The sequence below is a fragment of the Patiria miniata genome, unplaced genomic scaffold (assembly GCF_015706575.1).
Source record: "Patiria miniata isolate m_02_andy unplaced genomic scaffold, ASM1570657v1 HiC_scaffold_30, whole genome shotgun sequence".
In the NCBI taxonomy this organism is placed as follows: Eukaryota; Metazoa; Echinodermata; class Asteroidea; order Valvatida; family Asterinidae; genus Patiria; species Patiria miniata.
This window is the reverse complement of record NW_024037070.1, coordinates 2762599-2780192: the sequence shown is the minus strand read 5'-3', so window position 1 is coordinate 2780192 and position 17594 is coordinate 2762599. Positions and strand designations below refer to the sequence as shown.

The window sequence follows — 17594 nt, the reverse complement described above, 5'->3', positions numbered from 1 at the left end:
CATCACCGAACAATAATGATGGAGGCAAAGTTTCACAATTATTGTTTCAACTTTGCATGGCCTATGCCGGTATTGGAATCGCGTTAAACATTGTGTGCTCATTGCAGATGACAAGCCAATTTTGTGACCAGACTCCATCACTGACAGTAACTCTCGGCTACTTAATCGGGAGCCGTGAGGATCGCATATGCCGGTAAGTCCACGTCCGATATCCGTGCTGACATTTTCCTGCACCTAATTATACTAAAAGAAAGACTGAAATACAGTTTGTGGTGGTGATGACGTCATCGTTGCGGTGATGACGTTGCATGTGGGCTTGGGAGACGGGTCCTTTACGTTCGCCAGCCATTTCGTAGAGTGTCATGCCTATCCAGAATGATTTTTGTCATCAGAATATTGATTTATGCCAAAAGCATATAAATCATTGTTGGAAAAAAGAGTTCTGACAATTATTCTAATTTAAAATTGTAGACTTTGCTTGAGATCAATATTATTACTCATCATTAAGCCCAGTAAGGTAAGGTGGCTAACGCAGACACAAACATTTTCTTTTTCAAGTAATCCTGCCCCGTTAGTACGATAGATCCATGAATTTGTCGTCAATGCAGAGTTTTACTCCATGGCCTATTTGTTTTGTTTAGTCATTTTTTTGTAGTTTGTCTCATTTCCACTCGTCAAAATGACCTCAAAAGAGACGCTTGCTCAATTATACCGCGATTTATGTTTTTTTATCAGTTGTCAATTTAAATAACAGGGAGAAATAATTAAATTGATTTAGGCAATTTAGGATGCACCGCATTTTAAAGTTCATGTGACCTTTGAGCAGTATAAAACTTTGTCCTGAATATTTACCAAGCAGGCGCCCGCTGAATGGTCATCTTGAGGTCAAGACACAGTCTTGTTTTGCATAATAATCGCCGAATCTGCGCGAATACCATAATACACTCTCTGCAATCGGCTATTTCATATAGGCTAGATAGAGTACGCGGTGCCAGTCGAATTTTATTAATCGTGGATGACCAATCGAATAGCTCGGGCTTTATCATCAGAAGCGTCAAAGACGTGTAGAGTAGTTAAAGCTGTCACAGTGACCTATTTATTATTAAATTGAAGACAGCTATGCGGAAACCGATCGTTTTTGTACGCCGTTTTGAATTAAAAAAAATATATGTAAAACATGAAACTGCGAATGAGTGTTTTCTGAGAAGTGTCCAAAGATTACGGTTTAGTTCTTAAATCGATGCTGTATATACCGACGCACAAATGCTACAATACCGCGACTTTGAATATTGCTCAGTAGGATACTCAACCAGTAGTCCCTACACCGAATGCGAAATAGGAGGGATGGGTGCGTGAGTAGTGTTATAGGAAAATCCCGCTGTTATATGGAAAGGGGAAATAGAATCAGAAGGTGAGTTCCTGGAGAAATGGCATCGAGGTGGGTGCGGTAGGAAACAGTGTGGGCACCTACCGTGGAAGTTTGCTAAATGGGTATTTTCGAGGGGAAAACCACCACAAAAGGAAACGATTGTTACAGTAGGGCAGAAAAGGGGAAATATTTGGGGGAATTGTGCATTTGATGATACAAGCATGGCATTTGGCACACAGTCAGAGTATGTCATGAGAAGATATTTGGCTATAGGGCCATCGCAGATTTGTTCTTTGAAAAAAATATAGGTAAAATGAACAAGCAATTTTCAAAATTTTCAAAATGGCTGCCATTGCTTGTTATTGTATTTATATCTTATTTAATGGTCAAATATCTTTCTCATGACATACTCTGACTATGTGCCAAATTCTATGCTTGTGTCATCAAATAGGCACAATCCCACCACCTATCTGCCGTAGTATTACAACTACTTCCGCGTTTGCTCGAGAGACAGTAGGTTCGTTTTATCACATTTTAAGGTAAAGTATAGAAAACCGGTTTTAGTAATGGAATAAAACACGTGCAGTACATATCTCGTTAAACTTCACATGACGTCAGCAGATTTATTGTTCTTTTTCCGCCAATCACGAAGCGTGTTTCATATCACCGCCAAGGTGGTTGTATAAAAGGCGATGAAAGGTCCGCACTCATTCCAATTGCGCTCGTATACCGGTTATCGCCTGCTCGCACTGTGACTGTGCTCTGCTATTCGTGTGTCGTGACCATTGTCAAGGTTGTTTTGCGGTAAAAGAAGAGGAGTTTGGAATCGAAGACAGACTGGACACGAAGGCTATCGGTGGGTTCATAAGCTGGCATTATGAGATACATCACTTTCATCATCTGTCTTGTCTATGGTAAGTAAGTTTCATGTATTCTTGAGGGCTGCTGCAATTACGCGATTATTTTTAGTGTCTTTTTAACAACACATTAATATGTGTAGCTGAAGAGACACCGGAAACATTTTATAGAAAAGGTTGACAATTTCGAAGCCCTAACCGGCTCTTCAAATCATGTATTCACTTCTGTTAAAAGCTTTGGAAGCGACGGTTTATAAACGCTTGATATTAAAGTTACTGAACTGTGACAGCAAGTAAGTATTTCTGTTATTATCGGGAGCATTGTTTTAAATGTTTCTGTGCAAAGGTGCGTATTTCTTTATTCCCGTTGTCTTTATAGCTTTGCGTTCTAAGATTCGGCGGGCATATTTTTTTGGCAAAGTAGATCAATTGGGCCCACATAATTGAGTGAGGTTACATGAGTTAAGGTGAATAAAGTCTACTGTTGTATAATTATGTAGGAAATGATGTGAAAGTAATTTGGGAAGGATACAAATCACGATGATCGAGAATGGTACGGCTAGATACGATGCAAGAAGTAGAAACACGAAAATAAAAAATCCGTACTTTTATAACAGGAGTTGCTAAATAGACGTATAATCCAACAGTTCATCATCGCGACTATATTATGTAGGTCAACCTTTACAGGAGTGCGATGTTTGTGCGTTTTTATTTGTTTTTAATTGGCATAAAATATTGTGGTGAACCAAACCTCCTTGTTATCTTTGGTCTCGTGCAAAGATTAGTGTCTGAAATTTCAGAAAAACAAAATGTCTAAACTCGGAGAATGATAAACACTTGAGAGTTTCGGTGCGTCATGTGACGTTGGTTATCAAAAAACTGTCAATGGGCAAGAGCATAATAATGTTCACTCAACTTGTCTTATCTTTTTTCGCATGTTTGGATGCCGATAAGTTCCCTGTGTAGTTGTAATGTTTGCATTGGGCATTTTACACAAGTCATGCAGTTTATAAATAGAATAAAGAAATCTACTTTGGCCCGATGACATAATGTACTGTCGTGACTTTACGGCTTATCCCTGTGTAATTCCACAATATGATGAAACGATCTTGAAGCATTAGCCTACTCCATTTATTATGACTTCAGAGAATATCTTGTAGCGACGACGTCTCCAATGGTGGCGATGGTTTTATGGAACGATTTCGTTTTACAGTTGAAAGTTTCCCTTGAGAAAAGAACACAATTTAACGTAGCGAGAAAAAAACAGTCTGTGTGTCTGTGTTGATAATGGTATTGTTAACAGAGTCTTCCAACACATTCATTCACGATTCTTCTTTGCAGAACTAAGAGACGGAGATGTCGAGAGTTACTATTATAAGCCCTCGTTACTCAAGGCTTGCCTCTCAATGAAACATGCATATTCCCGTGTTGATCAGAGAACTCACACATGTAAATGAAAGGGTTTAAAACTTGTCATCTTGACAAGATAGTCCGCCATGTAACAAGACAGAATAATCTACAGTGTGAATCTGACAGGTTCAATCTTGTTATTCTTGCTGGGAATCGCAGTAACATGACAAGTTTACGATTTTCATCATGCATAATACTACCTGCTACTGTATATAGCAACACGTCTATGTTCACAAGTATCATGTGATGGCTACAGGGGGGAAATGGGTTTCTTTTGTAAAGAAAATTACAATAAAAACAATGATGAGATGAGTCTGATATTGTATCTTGGAGGTTCTCCTGTCATAACCACACGTTGCAGTGGTTCATTTTCTTTTAATACCAGGGCGGAATACATACAATACGATCATTCACGCAATGGGGTCACAGACGCCGCTTTCCAGTCATATCAAATTCTCCTCTGGATTATATTTAAATAAAAAGTCCAGAGTTTTCGGCCTACAATCATGCAACATGACGCGTTAAAATACATAGCTGACTGACACATAAGTTTCTAGCAGGCAAGGGCGGATCCAGAACACAATTTTTTTGGGGGGGGGCCAAAAAAAAATTTGGTGCCCCCAAAAAGTGGGTCAAAAAAATTACGGCGTGGGGTTCGGGGCCCGCTTAAAGGGAATATACAACATTTGCAAACATCGAAAAAAAAAACTACCAAGTTTTTGCGAAATACCTTAATAGGATGTTGGTAAATGACAGCCTGAAGCATCCTGTAAAATTATGGCACCTGGTATACTGTCATTTTCAAGAAAGTGGTATTTTTGTATCAATTTCCAACGCTGATCGGCCGATCAGCGTTGGAAACAACTGGCTTTTTTTCAAATACTGGCCCCAATTGACCATTGCACTTGTTTGCAATCGATTACAAACCTATGAACGGGTACGAGCCAGCTAGACTGGTTCCCTGACCTTACAATTCCCCAATGTATGTAAACTGCTCTGTTTCTTCTTATATGGAGTCAGGGAACCAGACTACAGGAAAATGATCGTTTTTCTTGGTTTTTATAGCATTTTCGAACCCAAAACCTCCAAAAGTCAGTGCAACTATATTTGCTTTATATTTCCAACCCCCCAATTCCATCCATTTCTGAAAATTACAGCAAAAGCAAATGATGTATATTCCCTTTAAGGGCCCCGAAAAATTTTGGGATTCTAGATGCTCTGTGGTGCGATATGAGGCAATTGCTGACCACGTTAACCAATGTTTTTTTGAGGAAAAGATGGTGGTGTACCCATTGCCTGCCTTTATTGCGATGTCAGATAAAAAAAAAAAAAATGGTTTCGTTTTTTTGGGGGGGGGGGCCATGGCCCCCTTTGGCCCCCCCCCCCCCTGGATCCGCCCTTGCTAGCAGGTCTCTCTGCCGCATCCCTCACTCTTTGCAGAGGGTGCAGAATGCTGCAGCAGGTAGACTTGAAATCAAGTCGATCCGGAAATACGTGTTGCGTACGATATGGCACTTACACGCGAGGACGATTTGTGCATCCTCGGCCCTAATATGCGTGTGGGTCGATTTCGAAGCCAACACATTATTAACATGCACACCTAGTAGATAGGCCTATTGCTTGTAGACAGACAAAACACGACTTTTCTCAAGTCTACGGCCAGGTTGCTCAACGTTACGACAAAAACATAGCCACATCACTGCAGCTCTCATGCAATTGCACATGGTTGCCAGTCAAGCATAGGCAAGGGCAACCTAGTCCCTGGGGTGTCGAGCAGTACGCGCCCACCACTACCTGCTCTCTCACCCTGGTATTGGATCATTTGCATGTGCAAGATTTTCGAACACGTATGCAAATGACTGGAATAGTCTGGTGCCTGCATGTGCGTTACATTAGCGTTTGGGTTTTTTTGCGGCGTCTGGGGTAAAAACAGCATCAATTCGTCGCGTCGTGAGTTATAAAAACGCGATTTTTGGGGGATGTTAAAATGTTAGAATCCGTCCCGCCAATATGCAGTATCACATTTTATATTTATATGAGCAAACTGGAAAGAAAAGGAGTATTTTTTGAGAAGGCGTGGACGTTATAATTACAATAATGACACGTAATGCACGTTGGAAATAACAACACGAACTACACAATAAAAATCCATGATTAGCAATTTGCGATATCGAATCAGGACACAGAAAGAAAGTTTCCTATCCAGGGCTTACTATTGGGAACTAGGTTGGAAATAAAGTAAGCACTGGGGACGAGGTTGAGGCAAGGGCGGATCCAGAACACAATTTTTTGGGGAAAAGTTTTGGTCCCCCAAAATGTGGGTCCAACAAATTACAGCGAGGGGTTCGGGGCTCGATTAAGGGCCCCGATTTTTTTATATTTTTTATTTTGGATTCTAGATGCTCTGGGTGCGATCTGAGGCAATGTCTGACTACTTTAACCAATTTGTTTTTGAGAAAAATGGTGTACGCAGTACGTGCCTTTATTGCGACGCCACTTAAAAGAAAATTGGGCCCCTCATTTGTTTTTTTTGGGGGGGCATGACCCCCGTTGCCCCCCCCCCCCCCCCCCCCCCCCCCGTCCCCCTGATCCGGCATTTAGCACAGGGTGATTTTTAAAGTCTGTCTCTTGATTTTTAAATATCTCCGTGGTTATGCTCCCAATTTTTTTGTGTGATGTGCTAAGTATCAGAATTCCAACTACATTTACTCGTTTAACACGAGGCAATTCTCGATTAAATTGTCCTAAAGCCAGGCTAGTTTCCACGGGTGAAAGAATGTTTTCTGTCTGTGGCTGGTCCCCGGCTGTGGAACCAGCTTGGGGCTCACCTTAGGAAGTCGAAACGTGTTCAGAGTTTTAAGTCTGGTTGAAAATCTCACCTTTTTTAATTCATAGGTAGTAGGTTTTTATAATCGTTAATCTGTTAATAGTGAAGTTGTAAATTTTTTATTCACTGGGTTTAATTGAGTTTTAATGTATTGATGTTTACATGATAACTATTTTAAAGTTATTATTAACTTTAAGCTTTTGAGTTGGAAACATTTCACGGCTTGCTTTTGCCTCGAAGTGACTTTTTTAAGCATCACGCTGCGTTAATGGCTCGTGTTTGGTTATACCCTGTGGACATGCTGACGCCTATCACAGAGACTGTCATTCATAGTTTGACATTCATATACCTATTATCATATTATGTATCAGTAGGAGTGAGACACACGCATTGACACCACGATACAACCTTGACATTATTTGGGGGGTTGAGTGTGACGAACTGAAAGGAGACTCCCATCGGTTTCGCCCCGCGTTGAATCCATCCACTGCAGCGTGGCTGGCACGCTTGACACAAGTTTTACTTATATTAAAAACGCTACCCTCAAGCCTAAGCCAAGGGCCTGGGTTCACATCAGTTCATCGACTTTGAGGGAAAAATAATCCTGTATTAATGATCATGTTCGTGTTGACCACCTGACCTGGAATGTCGTTGTCTGGAAACTGTTGGGACCAATGTCCTCTCCGCTATATTTCACCAGCCGATCCGCAGGAGGGGATAACTCCCGGTAGTTTTCTTCGGGGAGGTAGGGGCACTGATGTGGGTATTTGTAAACAAATCACGGAAAGCAGGTCAACTTTGGACGTCGGGTTTCCCTTGTCTCCTTAGGAAAAAGTTGGTCTTGTTAAGTTTCAACTACATTTTTTTAATAAAATCCAACCCCCTTTTTATCGCCGGTCATTATTCGGTGTTTTCGCTCAAGACAAGTCACAGCTTATACAGGTTTACCAACGGAGGTGTACCAACGGAGAGATTGGCAAAATATCTCCATCAGCGACAACTTGATTTTGGGGAATTCCTTGTCATTAAATTGGTGAATTTATTTGGTTACCCTGTGCGTAGTAATTTTCTTACTGTGTTTTTTCCTTCAGAACGACACTCTGCTATTCGATTACGTCAACTGTTTAATACATGTACAGTTTACTTCACTTGCATTGGCCTTACATCGAATTGCGCGAATTACGGGAAAAGTGGATATGTTTCTTGCCATGGTTTTAAGTCTATCACACCCAATCTGTAGGAGCATGGGGGTATTATTCAACCTCATCCCTGCCTATCATTTCGATTCCGTGTATGACTGACTATCGACCACGAGTTCACTACACTATAGAAGAGCAACCCGCAACTTAATTAACCTTTCGACTCATCACGACTCATGATTGTATAAGAGGTTCATACCATAACTTTGACAGTCAAGCTCGTCATTTCTCTGGAAGGTATTACAGCGAAATTCAAACTGAAGTTCAGAATGACCTGAGGAGGAGTTAGATGGTTGATTCGTTAGCTGATCTGTAAATAATACCCGTCAATAAACGCAACTCAAAGAAAGCCCGTATAACTTCCAATAATAGACCGATATATTGTCAAGTCATTACAGGAGAGAACGCAGCGAAATCCCCGCTGCTGCTTACCACCTATAAATGTATATCGCTATCCGTCAGCAACTCCGCGTATCAAAATAGAACATTCACCCCATAGGATACATTTCAAGAGTCCGGGTATTTTATAGGTGGCAAAAAAACTAATTAAGCTCGAAGCTGCTGTGTAGCTTGCATCTCGAGATGTCCATCCCTTTGCTTAATCCACTCCTCGTTTTAGTCTCTATAATGTGCTTTAGTGTCGCATCGTCGCTTAAGATCAGTTTATAGCTCTGACGTTATACCGAGTGATACGTTTTTACTTTCTGGTAATATCAAATTGAACGGACGGACGTACGTAACAGTAATTCTCATCTGAGCTATAAGTGGAAGTTTTTCTCTTAAGTCACGAACCCAACCACCTGCATGAACGGTCGTATACTGATCAACATCGCTGCGCTCACGTCACCGCTAAATCAGCTTCAAATCACTTGCGGTTGGAAGAACCTGAAAGTGTAAACATCGGAGTTAGTAAAAGATTTTTTTCTGGACGAAGATTGATTATTGCGATAAGTGTCCTTTCCTGGTGGACACGACACGATGTTGATAGCTTTAGCAACTGAATAGGACGTTAAGCTGGTGACGGTGAGACCACTGATGTCCGCTATACTGTTAATGACAATTGTTACAATATATATGTCGAGCGCAATGTGAGCCCCCGCGCAAGTTTAAACTTGCGCACGCAAGTTTAAACTTGCGTGGGGGACTCAAATTGCGCTCGACATATATACACATAGGATTTGCTCTGTCTCTTGTTGGCTGGTAGGGGCAAAGTATCGCTATGAAAACCATAGGAAATGCTGCTCAAGGCGTTGCATCTGTTTTGTATGGTGGTCCTGAAGGGACAGCACACATCGCAAATATCTTTGCAAATATTTGCGACGTCGCAAATGTTATCGCAAATATTTGCGACGTCGCACATATTTATTATCGCAAATATCTTTGCAGATTTCTTAGCAAATATTTGCCATGTCGCAAATATTTGCGCAAATATCTTTACAAATATCTTTGCAAATATTTGCGATGTCGCGCTACACTTTTGCCGCGCAAATTCTTCGATCGTCGTGTCGCCAAAACGTAGTATAACGTACGACTACTTTCCCGTATGATGTTGACGAAGTGAAGGCTGGAACTCAAACAACTTTAAGACCCTCCAGTTTCTTGAAAAAGCCTGGTACAAATATGCGAATTATGTTACAAAGTATGTGACAAAATTTGCGGCATTGCAAATATTTACAAAGATATTTGCGATAATATTTGCGACATTGCAAATATTTTCCCAAATATTTACACAGATATTTGCGATGTGCGATGTCCCTTCAGGGCCACCATAGTTTTGTCATCGTTTTTTGTGGTTTCATCATGAAAAATTCATTTAAATCACTTCAACTCATATGCATTCAGATATTTTGTAGGCCCAATAGTGTTTACGTGAATGTAATTTGAAGCTTTACATGTTGGGAATGTACAATGCAGAATATCTCTTCTGTGTAGAACTGCGGTTCTAAAAGGAACCAGAAGTGAGAATTGTTCTCAACATTTTGGGTGGTGTACTTCGTCCTCCCTCAGGACAAAATGCTTTTCTCCTGAGGATGAAATGTCGTGAACTATTCTCACCTTCCGATTCTTTTCAAAACCACACTTCTTCACATAAGAGGTACTCCACAATGTAACCGCAACTTATCCTTTTTTTTGTTTGTTTACGTGCTTTGTTCTGACTGAAACGAAAATAGCTGTATAAGCTTTTACTGAGTTCATAATTGTTCCAATTTTATTAAAGTGTTACAGCAGACACGATAAGAATTTGACGAGACGTTAATTGTCTAACCAAAATGTAATATTTACTACCGACTTCTATTGTTAATGAACATACCCTGTGAAACTTAAAGTGCAAGATGACATCACGATTCGATTACTGTAGTTTTTCAACAATCATCCTCGGGAGTTTGGTAACAATGGGTCGCAAGTATACGAGAAACTCCACTGAAGCTTATATCGACCCAATTCCAAAACATTTCCTTCCACTGTACCGACTTGATTTGAAATCACGATGACGTAATTAAGCCTGACAACGGGGACAAGTCAGTGTCCGAAACGGGCTTGCAGAGTCACGGCGACGTCTATTGTCAGCATGGTCAAACGGAGCTGAATTTGTCCAAGACGTAGACAGTAGCTCTAGACAAGAAGACTCTGACGCGGCCTAAGTGAAGTGCACTTACCGTTCAGCGTGCCATTTCATCTGTTTACTTTGAATAATTCGTGCACTGCAGCCATCTTGGAGGTGTTTGGTTTTGTTCAACAAGGATACCACGGGCGTCGCTAGGGGTGGGGTGGGGTGTGATCGAAAAACAAATCCCAGGCTACCTTGCAGCACGGATGGCCTGTCAGCAAATTGTTGTCAACCCCCACCAATTAATGTTGGTCATGACAACGCCCCATGAGAGGTACGCATGAGCATGCCTTGTGTATTCATCGTTAATGAATTAACATAACAAAACACACCTCAAGGATGGCTGCTGAATGCAATCCAACTATAGCAGAGAAGGTTCTGTCGACCAATGAAAGCAACGAAGGACTGGCTTGGATTCCCTGTTGTATTCTAGATGCAGAACGAAAGAGACGTGAGGGATAGGAACCAGTCTATACTTGAGAGCTTTTACCTCGCTGGTTCGCGTGCGCTATAATCACACGGTATTCGTCATTACATACCAGTTATTATTGTTTCCGTCGCGTACAGCGACATTTGACATTTTCACTGCTGACGGGTGTTCCTGCATGGGCGTATGTTATTTGCGGGATATGTTACAGTTTCTTGGTGGTCAAATTGCGGCTGTGTTTTAACCCTTTCGGGACCAAAATATTATGGGCCCACTCAGAACCGGGCAAGGGCACATTATTCCCCCTCCATTCTAATGTCCATGTTCGTCGGCTGATTTTCAAAAAAATTGGCAGGAATGTGGATTGTCGCGGGTATCTGTAACATGACGTCATTTGGTTGCAGTACGTTGACCGTGAGGTACTTTACTATAGTTTGTTCCCATTTTGGGCATAATTTTCTGCATTTTTCATTCCAGCGAGCTGTAATTTGGCGGTTAAAAACGAACAGCATTTAGCCCTTAAATCGGTCAATTTCATAAAATTACGACAAATGCAGATTGTATACATACCTTTAATATTCATCCAACTAAACAACCCGGCATCTGAAAGCGCCGCTAGCGGGCGCTATACCCACTTGGGGGAGGGTTTCCATCATTTTTCGTGATTTTGCGCAAATTCGGCACAAGTGAATTTCTTACGATAATGTTACAAATGCTTTGCTTTTTTTCATACAAGAACTGTCGAAGGCAGCTTATAGTGACAATGGTGGTAATATTGGATTCCAAACATGCATTGTAGTTTGTCACGTGGAAGTTGAGTCTGAAGTAAATACCTGATAAAGTAGATAGGTTTCGGCAGCAGAGGTTTTAAACTCACCAAAATTCATTTGTCCATACAAAATGACAATATTTTGTTGTAAGATTGCCATGGTAACCCTGGACAATCTACAGATTTGTTTTGGTACCATAAAAAAAATTTAAATAACGAAAATTCATGCCGATTGGCCGAAGCGTTCAGGAGCTATGACACACACCCCTGGCACACCCCTGGCACACCCCTGGCACACCCCTGGCACACCCCTGGCACACCCCTGGCACACCCCTGGCACACCCCTGGCACACCCCTGGCACACCCCTGGCACACCCCTGGCACACCCCTGGCACACCCCTGGCACACCCCTGGCACACCCCTGGCACACCCCTGGCACACCCCTGGCACACCCCTGGCACACCCCTGGCACACCCCTGGCACACCCCTGGCACACCCCTGGCACACCCCTGGCACACCCCTGGCACACCCCTGGCACACCCCTGGCACACCCCTGGCACACCCCTGGCACACCCCTGGCACACCCCTGGCACACCCCTGGCACACCCCTGGCACACCCCTGGCACACCCCTGGCACACCCCTGGCACACCCCTGGCACACCCCTGGCACACCCCTGGCACACCCCTGGCACACCCCTGGCACACCCCTGGCACACCCCTGGCACACCCCTGGCACACCCCTGGCACACCCCTGGCACACCCCTGGCACACCCCTGGCACACCCCTGGCACACCCCTGGCACACCCCTGGCACACCCCTGGCACACCCCTGGCACAACCCTGGCACAACCCTGGCACAACCCTGGCACAACCCTGGCACAACCCTGGCACAACCCTGGCACAACCCTGGCACAACCCTGGCACAACCCTAGTCCCGATACAGTTAATGGATAGTGTGGATTTTGACAACTAGAGAAAATACAAATCCCCAGTCAGAGGTTGGTTTCATTCTGATCATAATTTAGGAGGCGAATTATGGTCTTGGACTAGCTCCTATATAATATACGAGTCTGTTGATGTCGCTTGTTGCATAGGAAGCTCTCTTGCAGAGATCGTGCGTACAAATGAAACAATAATTCTGTCACTGGTTTGGAGATAGGAGGGCCATAAATCAATCCCCACCAAACATCTTGAACGCGACATGTCAATTGACGACATCGGTCTACATTTATTGCAGATGATTTAACAATAGAATATTAAACGAGGCAGTTTCTGTCATATGACTACGTTGGACAAAAGTCTTTTCCGTCATTGCAGTTGTAACCATTAGGGCATGTCATAAATCGTAACGTGGTATCTATATACAGTGTACACAGTGTACACGGCAACCGCATTTGAAGTTAACGCTACATTAAGCGCGCAAGTATACATAATCTTAATATGTTTCTGGAATAAGCTCAATATTTCCGATGATAAAGATCCCTGATATTGTTTTTACTCATCGAGTCATGTTTAGCGCGTCGATTAGTTTTGTTTAGCAAAATCGATCCATTCTATTTCCTTTTAGTCATAGCTTGACTCTGTTGTGTTTAATATATCAACCATTGAAGTTCACTCGTTGGTTAAACCGTCCCCGCCTTTCCTTTAATCTATCAACAAAAATTGTATCATGGATCATTAAGATATTGCTATTTTGGTTTGCCGTCTTTTCTATGGTTACTTGATGACATGGGTTCATCGACCGACTTCCTACGATAAGATACATCATTAATATGTCTGTGCCTCATCGTCAAGCGCCAAAATGTTAGGTGCTTTGTATCACCAGCATATCCACATCTCAATGTCGAAAATATCCATTGTTCATTTTCTGTATGTGAATCCTGCATACTTGTCGCAATCAAATAGTCTGCTCGGAATTGTTTTAATTTCCAACACTGCTCAATGAAGTCTTTTTGCTCACATGCATAGAGAAAATTTGGACGCCTAGTGTAACATGTATTCATTTATCCACACACATCCGTTCAGGGATTTAAGGTTGGAATCCTGTGTAGTGGTTATTTATCAACGCTTCGATTCCCGCCTTTTGATGAGTTTGGTGAGGAAAATGCCAAGACGATTGGTATTTACCGAGCGTGTCTTTGAATCCATTCGGTTCCTTGTTCCCGTATCTACGCCTGTTTGCTCGCCTTCGAAGACTTGATAGCTGGCCAAGTGTGTGATCGTATTGAGCCAGAGCTCTGTAACTAAAACCCTCGACTGCGTTGGGTAGGATTAATGCCAGAACGTGTGGCTTTGTATGTAAAAGGGGGACTGGTAGCTTGCTGGCCTGCCCAATAGCCCTCATTCAACTTATCTATGTCTCTTATAATCAAATGTGAGTCACTGATTGTGGGGCCAGATGCAAGACGAATTCCTAAATATTATTAAGCCTACAGTACGGCATGGTAGGACTACTCTATGCCCGTAATGGTAAATCCTGTCAAACTGTTACATTTTCTAACACATACATACATACACATAGTCGTGTTTAACTATACTCTTGAGGACCTGCCCCTTTCCTACTTTTGTTCCTTTTTGTTTGTACTTTTAACGTTTTCACGACAGGTCCCATAAGGTCTGTACACGTAATTCTCCGGACTAGTGCCGAGGTCCTCGGGCAGCATCGGGCCCATTGTTATCGCACACACCCCATTGTCCCAAGTCCTCAGTCGTATAGATAGGATAACCTGCACACTGACTATGTACAGGCAACAAGATTAAAGCAGGTCCGCAACAGACCACAGTGCATGAGATATCTCTCGTGCAGCCAAGGGATCACAGATTCACGTACTAGTTTTCATTAGGATACCTACATAATAGATTTATCGCTCCAATTTCAATCGAAAAGTGACGCACATGGTTTCGTCTACTGTATAGATAGCAACGATAAAGATACTAATTCGAGAAGGTACAACAACTATGCGCGGGAGCGCAGCAAAACATCCTGTGTGTAAATTGAAAGGAGCGAGATTAGGCCTATACCACCACACGTAATTTGCCTCGACTGAATTTGCCAAGTCTTAGATCTAACGAAGATCTTGTCAGACTTCATTCCGTGTCTCGGTGAATTGTGTGTGAAATTCACGAAGTGTTACAGGTTTCAGGAAATAATACGGTACTGTCTTAACGTCTATTTTGAACCATTTTAACATTGTTGAATCTGGACAAAATTCGGCTCATTCTGTAATGGTATAGTATCCAATGCGTTATTTCCCGTGTACGTCAGTCTAAGCGTTATAGCTCCGCACCTTAGAGAGGATCCAATTTCACTGCTGCATCGAGACGCGTGCTTTTCATCACAAGACATCAATGGAAACCGCCATTTCTGCCATCAAGTTTTTTACGGGAAGTCATTTCCATTGACGTAATCTGTTGCCACTACGTCACCCCGCGATCCCAAGTTGAAGTGATTCAAACCACACAAAAATCTTCCACGAACTACACCGTTAGGCCTATAAATAGTAATCCCGAATGATATTTAACACCAGCAAGATCCGAATTGCATTACTTTCCCTGGATGTGCGGTTGCTAACAAATATAAATTCCCAAGAAACGTTATTACTATTAGAACTTTATTCGTTCATGGTGTGTCCAAAAGAGCATGAATTCAGCAAACCATATCTTGCTTGGCAGTATTCCAGCAAACGCATGAATCGCTTTTAGTTTTTGCCTTTTTGAAAAAAATTGTGACAAGTGGCAATTTTCTCAGTTTGTATTCTTTTTATTTCTTCATCACATCGAGTATTCTGTGTACCAAATCAATTTCAGTGAGTTTGTATTTCCACACTGTCTGCGCAGCGCAGATAGACATAGTGTTTGTCCAATCACCCTGGTTCCAATTGAAGAAGTAATAGTCAGTCCAGCTTCACTGCATAAACAGTCTCAAGTTACACTCATGATATCAAAACAAACTACATGTAGGCCTACTCGTAGATTCCATTCAAATATTTTGTACCCGATGAGAGTTCTACTTTTTCTGTTGATTTCTTGAATCCAACTCGCTCGTGGACGTGTTACGACTTCCAAGTGTGACTGCAAACAATTGCCAAAAGACCAGTACATCTTAGCCATAGAAACTGATCGGGAATAGACTCAAACCCTGCTCTAAGGCCAAAAAAAAAAGTCTCCGGTTTCTGGTATGCGCGCGCGTCGCCGTAGCCATGCGCGTCGGCAAAATGAAAAAGTTTTTTTTTCAATGAAAGATGATGTCTCAAAACCGCCAAACTCACTGATTTGACTGGAATCCTGCTGCTGCACAATTTTAACGTGTTTTTAGATTGGGTTATGGTCGAGAATAAGCTTTATGTGGCCTCTCTGGACTCCCATATATTTGCACTAAGTTTAGTCGGGCCCCATTTGCAGTCATCAGCCGACATTTGAAGCAAAAAAATAGGGGAAAAAAAAAAGCCGCGTCGCCGCACCACTTTTTGGGCAAGCTCCATACCAGAAACCGGAGACTTTTTTTTTGGCCTAAAGTGTTCCTCTGTCATCTCGTCGTGCCATCGACCTCTCAACAATTCCTGCAAATAGTGCTTACTATCCTCGATCGCCCTTGGTAACAACAATTGCTACGATTGTCGTCGTGCGCATTAAACGTGATCTCTCTCGTATAGTGGATATTGATTTCAATCGGAGCTAATTCCACGCCGCACTGCGCCAGTAATCGCAAGCAAGTCCTTAGGTGCGAAAACAGTTTAAAATAGGTAGATCTCGTTACGGCCCTTGTGCCAGGTTCGTGTGGGCGTAACTACACTCTGCTCATTCCACATCCCATTACATCTATCCACTACGGGGTGAAAAAAGTCTCTTTTTAAACTGAAGGTGTTAACTGCTCGCCGTAAACAACTGTTGGGCCTGTATTGTAAGGAAAAAAGCTTGTTGGAGTAAGTACTAAGATTTCCAATTCCCCGTATCGCATGCTTCTTTAAGTTAAAAAAAAAGACAAAATTGTTATACAGAAATATAAATTTGTAATGAAGCTCGAAATCTGATGTAAACTTTTTTTTTTTACACGCATTGTAGGAAATACACAGTAATGGTATCATTAAAGATAATTATGTGTGTTGTGAGAAATGATTATCTACTCTATTTGTCACCCATCATATAACACACTTAGACTGTATTAAGGATTGTCCTCGTACAACCTAAATGTTAATATAAATACTCTAAGTGAAAAGGGCAGGAAAGGCCAATTTGCAATGTGGGATGGTTTTATCTAGGTCGTCATGAAAGACACATCCCACGTTTGAAAATTCAAATGTCGGTCGAATTAATCCTTAAAAATTGGATTGTCTTAACCACTTCAATGAACAATATAAGCGAAACGTGGATTTTGTGTGACCTTTCTCTGTGGGTGGGCTAACCACAATATAACACCACTCACACACAACACAAAGTATCAGACTCGATATACATTGACATTTCAAATAATAAACCCGACAAAATATTGACAGTCATCTTTGGAAATTCAAGCTACACATTAAATTCGTCATTCTTGTATTTTTCTACGACAAACATTCAATTAGAGGTAACTCAACCCACATAACTCTGCGTATGACAAACACCGCGCTAAAAAAATGTATTTGTGGTTTGCACTTAATGCACGGACGTCGATGAACCTATTGTAATGAATCTAGAACTTGATACGGGGAGAGAAGAATACGCCGATTTTGTCTGATCATGCTGGAATGTGATGGAGACAGCAGTAGCATGTATACGCACTTCTCAGCATGTTTGCTGCGATAACACTCTTCAACCCGCCATTTACAATAACTCGAGTGCACATGCCGCTACTAAATGCAAACACCCTTTTTATCCGTCAAGAGAACAACATATTTTTGAGGGAATGCCGGAGGATACGACGGGATATCGACAGCGATGAGGGTGCATAAGGAGGTGAATGGCGTGGGGAGGGATGGAATGGGTGGTCAAAATGAGGATGGGAAAAGTAGAGATGGTGAAAGTAGAGATTGTGGTAGAAGGGGGTAAGGTGAGAGTGGTTGTGATATGATAGAAATGGAAATAATGCCACAGACATCAATATTGATATAACGGTCACCATGGTGATGGCAAAGATCATGTGATGGCACT

The 17594-nt window shown here is 42.1% G+C and overlaps 1 protein-coding gene across 1 annotated transcript in view; it reads left to right on the top strand.

Moving 5' to 3' along the window:
• The first annotated feature begins 2096 nt into the window (after positions 1-2096).
• Positions 2097-17594, top strand: part of LOC119739186 (cysteine-rich secretory protein 3-like) — a 36013-nt gene continuing 20515 nt past the window's right edge. The window contains exon 1 of the mRNA XM_038214018.1: positions 2097-2283. Coding sequence (XP_038069946.1) covers positions 2247-2283 — 37 coding nt within the window. The 5' untranslated portion in view covers positions 2097-2246. The remainder of the gene's footprint in view (positions 2284-17594) is intronic.